Source organism: Sparus aurata, chromosome 11 (assembly GCF_900880675.1).
Source record: "Sparus aurata chromosome 11, fSpaAur1.1, whole genome shotgun sequence".
In the NCBI taxonomy this organism is placed as follows: Eukaryota; Metazoa; Chordata; class Actinopteri; order Spariformes; family Sparidae; genus Sparus; species Sparus aurata.
In genome coordinates, this window is record NC_044197.1 from 12,847,259 (window position 1) to 12,853,262 (window position 6,004).

At 41.1% G+C, this 6,004-nt stretch overlaps 1 protein-coding gene across 1 annotated transcript; it reads left to right on the forward strand.

The window, feature by feature from the left end:
• The first annotated feature begins 259 nt into the window (after window positions 1-259).
• dio1 (iodothyronine deiodinase 1) lies at window positions 260-3,321 on the forward strand. Its single transcript, XM_030433095.1, has 4 exons — window positions 260-677; window positions 763-906; window positions 1,603-1,802; window positions 2,150-3,321. The coding sequence occupies exons 1-4, from the start codon at window positions 341-343 to the stop codon at window positions 2,213-2,215; spliced, it is 747 nt and encodes a 248-aa protein (XP_030288955.1). The 5' UTR covers window positions 260-340; the 3' UTR covers window positions 2,216-3,321.
• The last annotated feature ends 2,683 nt before the right edge of the window (window positions 3,322-6,004 follow it).

The window sequence follows — 6,004 nt, forward strand, 5'->3', positions numbered from 1 at the left end:
CAGGGTGCTCTGGTCAGACGTGGGCTAAGCAACTTCCTAGCCAAGGTAATGAACACGAAATGGCATTTTTTTTCTTACATTGATGTGGTTCCGTGTCTCTACATTGTGTGCATTCTGTGCAAAACCAAAGTCGAACCGAGCCCGACTTTGCACGGCAACTTCAGTGCTCCAACACAGCGTTTGCCATTTGAGTTGTAGCAAATACGAGCTCTAAAAGAGGCCATGAACGCAACTGGTATCAAATTCGAGCCGGGTGGGCGTTAAGCGACAAGTAAAACACTCAGATGACAGTTTGGGGAGAGACGGCGTGAAAGCTGGACTCCACCGCCAAGGGGCAAGCATGTTTTTGCAAAAACTGATGGCCTACTGTTCGCTAGCAGGCATATTTTGCTTCATGGTAGGAATCAGTCTCACAATCCAGATCCTTCGCTTAATTTGTCCAAGCCTCGCCAAGAAGATAGTTCTCAAACTGGGTGAAAGTTCCACCATGACCCAGAATCCCAACTTTAAGTTTGAGGATTGGGGTCCAACATTTGGCTCGAAAGAGTTCATCAAAACCGCCTCCCATCACTTGTGGATGTCTCTAGGACAAGAGGCTTTTGTGGGAGGCAAAGCGCCAGACTCGCCTGTGGTCACCATGAAGGGGGAGACAAAGAACATCTGCAAGTATTTAAACGGTGAGTTTTGAGGTTCAAGCTTTTCTGGCATTTTTCTCTCTCTGCTCTTGGATATTGAGCTGTTTTGTTTTGTTTTCCTCGGCAGGCAACAGGCCGCTGGTGCTGAGTTTTGGAAGTTGCACCTGACCCCCGTTTATCTTCAAACTTGAGGAGTTCAAGCGACTCGTCAGGGACTTCAGCGATGTAGCTGACTTTCTTGTGGTCTACATCGCGGAAGCACATTCAACAGGTGAGTGAAAGTTGCCAGGTTGAAGTCATTAAAACCATAACATTTATTGGTGAAGGGGGAACTGTACATCCAGAATCTGGAATTGGAAGGGTAAGCAAGCAGGAAAGAAAGAAAGAAAGCAAAAGTTGTTCATGAGCATTCCTGAAATACTTGAAAAGTTTTGAAGATTGATGTGTGTTTTTTTATTTTGTGGCTGCTGAGTTCACCATGTTTCTCCCTCGAGGATCAGTACAGTATTTGAGATTTCTACTCCGATTCTGACTTCTCAATAATTTCCCCACTTTGCATCCTGAACGAAAACCCCTGCAGTTAAATAGTTTTAAATGTCTATTCTTGCATGAATACATCACTTGAGAGGTTAAATAATAGAATCGTTCTGTAAGTCTTGGTTTGTCTTATGTTACTATATTTTATCAAGTCTAACAGTCTAATGTTGGGTTTAAAAAAAATATGTATAGATATAGATCTAAGAGATCTAGAGAGAGAGAGAGAGAGATAGATATAGATATAGATATATATAAAGTCACTATAGAAAAGCCTTTTAGGTCCCTGAGAAGTAGCGCCAACAGATCAGGCTGTACCATAGTCTGCGCTATATTTACCCATGACCCTGTAATGTGCTTATGTAACCACTACTATGTAGGACTTATTAAATGCTCCTTCTATGTCCTGCTGTATTCTTTGTCTCTGTATCAGATGGTTGGGCCTTTGCCAGCAACATCGATATCAGCAAGCACCAGAGCCTGGAGGACAGGCTGTCTGCAGCACAGATCTTGGTTCAGAAGGAGCCCCTGTGCCCAGTGGTTGTGGATGAAATGAATGATGGTGCAGCCATAAAGTACGGTGCTATGCCTGAGAGGCTCTATGTGCTGCAGGCTGGGAAAGTTGTCTACAAGGTGAGAATATTTGATATGGTATTATATTTTATGTTATGTGATCTCTATTGCTCCTCTCACGCAATCGCGTGATTAGAAGTAATACCAGCAGAGTGGGTGTAAAGGTCCCTACCCTATCTGTTGTCGCGCGATTGCGTGAGAAGGAGCAGTGAAAGAAACAACACTCATTTCTTGGCACGGAGCCAGGTTGATATCTGCACTGCAAGAAATGTAGAATTGGATAACAAAGACATAGTTCTCATTTCTTTTGTTGGTATGTTCTTGTCTGATTGTAATGAAAGCATGTTGGCTTTATTTAAAGTGTGTTTGTAATGTGTCATTAACAGTCGACACTCTGTGTTTCCTAGGGAATAGAGGGGCCTTGGGGCTATGATCCACAAGAGGTGCGTTCGTTCCTGGAGAAAATGAAATAAGGAGGTTATCCAGTCATGTATTAGCCATCAGTCTTGACGGGTCTCAACATGTGTCAACACTGTAACTAGCATATATTAATGACATATACATATACTGATGAAATGTTCTTTTTGAAATCAGACTCAAATGAATACACTGCATCATCTACATGTAGTTCTATAGTTGTTCTCTGGCATCTGTTAAATCATATAATGTGTGTACCCATCCAAGTACTCCAGGAAAAGCTATCTCACTATCATTCTCTGATCTTGAACTCACTTCTCAGCGTTTCTTGGTGACGGCTACAGATTAAACCATTGGCTTCTTTAGCCAGATGAAGTGAAACACAAAGAGGGTTCAGTGAGGAGTTTGTGTTTTTGAGTTATCACGTAATGTACAGGAGATGTGACAGTGAAAGCTCTTGAATTCTCTTGCAGGTTCAGTTGTCTCTGATTGTACCAGCAATTTAACGCTATTAATCACTAAAGGTTTCTGCTGTCGATGAATGCTCCAAGGTAATTTCACGGGGGGTGCTTTTTACATGACGATTACCGTGCAAACCTCTGGTGACTGTAATCTGATGAAAGACGACTTGAAAGTTGGCCTTCTCTGAATTATGTGGGAGCATTTTTTGTTCAGTAAGCATCTTGTTAAACACTCTGCAATTCCTTTAAAATGTTCTTATACAATACAATTCATTTTGTAATGTTGTCTTTATAGTATAATGATAAATATTTAACCTGCAAAAACTCTTCCATCATTGTCTTCATTTATACGCCACATATGACCTCAAGTGTGTTTCAGTTAATGTACAAATTATTGTTTCCTCGTGACCCTAATTACCAAATGATCAGTTTGTCTAGCCATACTTATTTCACTCAATGTAGCTGGATGGAAATGGAAAAAAAGCGATAGTAAAATCAAGTTTTCCCAGGAAAAGAAACAAAGATAATTCAAGATGTCACTTTCCAAGTAGACGATTAAAATCAGAGGAAATACCACAACTGTGTGTAAGCCAGTGTTCCCCACACATCTGTACTTTTGTTGTCACTTCTCTGGGTCGCCGTGACTCATCCTCTCTCTCTCTCTCCCCGACCCGTCAACATAAAATATTACCATCTGCAAAGCTCCAGAGGGTTTCTTTTCTTATTTTTACATCGTGTTTTTCTTCAGGGAGAATGACTGCATGGCTTTAATGTCGACATACAGGGCAGTCTTCCACCACATCACAATGTGGCCGTTGTTTGCTGTCTTGTCTGGAAGCGATAAATGGTAAACGTACTGTCCTGTATGTGGGTCACGCAAGTTCAGTGAATCCAGACCAGTGTGCGCACATGTGCATACATGTGAGCTGAGGAGCGTGTTGTTCAGGCCCTGATATGAGTTACTACCTAACCATTAAATCTTTGCACATCCAGTGATGTCTCTAAAATGATCTAAAATGTCTGATGTAGTGTGACGGAGCAATTTAATCCAGGTTTTGAGTTTTGCGGCCTTTTAAGGTCTATGTTTTACTGATGAATTTCTCCGCATGTGGTGAATTAGTAAAAACTGTTTTTTTGATAAAGTAAAACAGATGGTGTACAGATGCAACAGATATCTTAATTTCCCTCAAGGTAAGTATAATTAGACTCCCAACAGTGTGTTTATAAATAATGGCTTTCCTCTTGTCTTTGTTATGTTTTTCTTTGCTTTCTTTCTTTTTCTCCACGCCATCACCAAATTAAAAACCTGCGCATATATTTGAGTACATTCAAAGATGCTCTCCTCTGCAGTATCTCACGATCCAGAGAGCGGAAGAGGTAATGTGGGCTGTACTTCACTGATTAAAGTTAAAGCAACTGTGAAATGTAAATCTTGTCGAGCAAAGTGAGTTATATCTAAATATATAAAGCACGATGAAAAAACCCTTGACCAATCAAATCAGACTTAAAAACTACAGGCTTTTAACTCATGGTAATCAGTCTACTACTAGGATATGGTAGTGAACAAAGCAGTTCTGTGTGGCTACAGCTTTCATAACATTAACTGTGTGGCTCTGAAGTTGGCGAGCAGGTTTGGCTGCTGCCCAGCCAGGCCACATCCTGTGGAAAGCAGCCAGCAGCAGCTGAGCCTCGTTTCCTATTGTTAGACAGGAACCAGAGCACTGTCAGATCCTCCCCAAACATGGATTTTTGTAACGATTCGTGTCTAAATATTAAAGTTAAACCAAAGACAGCTTGTTTAATATGTTCATTTGCTTTTAGATTGGGTAATGTGTCTAGGCCAGAGGTCTTTGCAAAGCGGTCGAGTCCTCAGAAGCCCACCAGAGGGCAATGTGAAGTCATTTTTACTTCCAACAGGAAGGCAGTGGACATAAAAAAAGTAGGGGTTTTTTTTGTCCTTGGGCTCCAAGACTTTAAAGGCAGCCATCTGGCTGAATTTGTGACATCTTCAAAATAAATTGGCCCTTAAAAGTATTTAATTTGATAGTGTCATAACCTCAGCTGCTGTACTGAATCATGGACAAATTCAGATGGCGAACTCTTTCCAAGACACAGCTGAAGGAGAGCGGCCGGGCGAGTAAGGTTGTTTGTAATCAGAACGCAGGTAAGATTTAAGACCCAGAAAACTCTACTGCTCTGTCCTGTGCTTTGAAGGGACCCCAGGTCGCCCCAACTCCAATTCCAGATGTTGCTGGATGCAGGATGAAGCAGCTATGATGTTTTCAGGAGCCAGTTTGGTGAACTGCTGAATGTCCGCATTGTCCTTCCAAATGTGATATTTAGAATATCTCAGATGCGTCTCAAAGAAGTAAAACAGTCCTCACAAATTAAAATGTAAACGGATGATTGGTGTACAACTTGGCTTTTTCTTATTCCCTATTGCATTTAATCGTTTAGTGACCCACTGCACTGATGTGTACAGCTGAAACTCTGTATCCCTTTTACTGTCTAATGTCAGAGCATGGAGAGTGTTACTCCTGGAACTAAGTCTAGCTCATGCTCCAGGATTTCCTCTCGTTGGTATGGTGGCTGTGGACAAGAGCAACGCCACCGCAGGCACAAATAAATGAGGCGATCAGTGATCTGGTGATGCTAGTGCATCCTGTCTTGCCTACTACAGGTTGGTGTGTGTGGTGCTGGAGCAGTCAATGGAGAGGGGATGTGAATGCAATCTTAGGTACCACCTTTTGGACTGTTATACTTTTACACCTGTAGTTTCACACACCTGCCAAAACAATGGGCCATTCTGTGCAGGTTGTGAGCATAACCTGAAGGAATGGATGGAAATCTTAACATTAAAAAACATTATTTTGAGGATCAGTGTGTACTTCACAATTTAAGTAACATATTATTTATTCAGTTACTTACTAGTTAAGGATATAACATGTAACATTTCTGCATCAAAATGTCTAAAACAACTAGACCATTGTTATACATTTTGTTGAGCTGTTTATTTACACTATCCTAGCAATCTGTAATTTTACTGAGGGTAACGGTGCGTTTCTTCAGATCGCCATAAATTCGAATTTTTTCACACTTTCTAACATTGAGGTGTGGCGTTTTGCAACATTTTTATTAACTTCTCAGGAACCAAGCATGGATCTTGATGAAAAAAGTCAAGCGTATTTAAGTGGCTGGCATCTATGACCGAGTGCATTTTGATGCAGATCCAATATATTAAGCATGTTTTATTTGATATTAGATTAGACTTGATTAAATTTATGAGGACTGTTGGGTCTTGGCAGAGGTATGCCCTCTACTGTGTGCCATTATAGTGAGTTTATCTTTAATAATTAAGAAAGCAACTCCCATGATCCCACACCA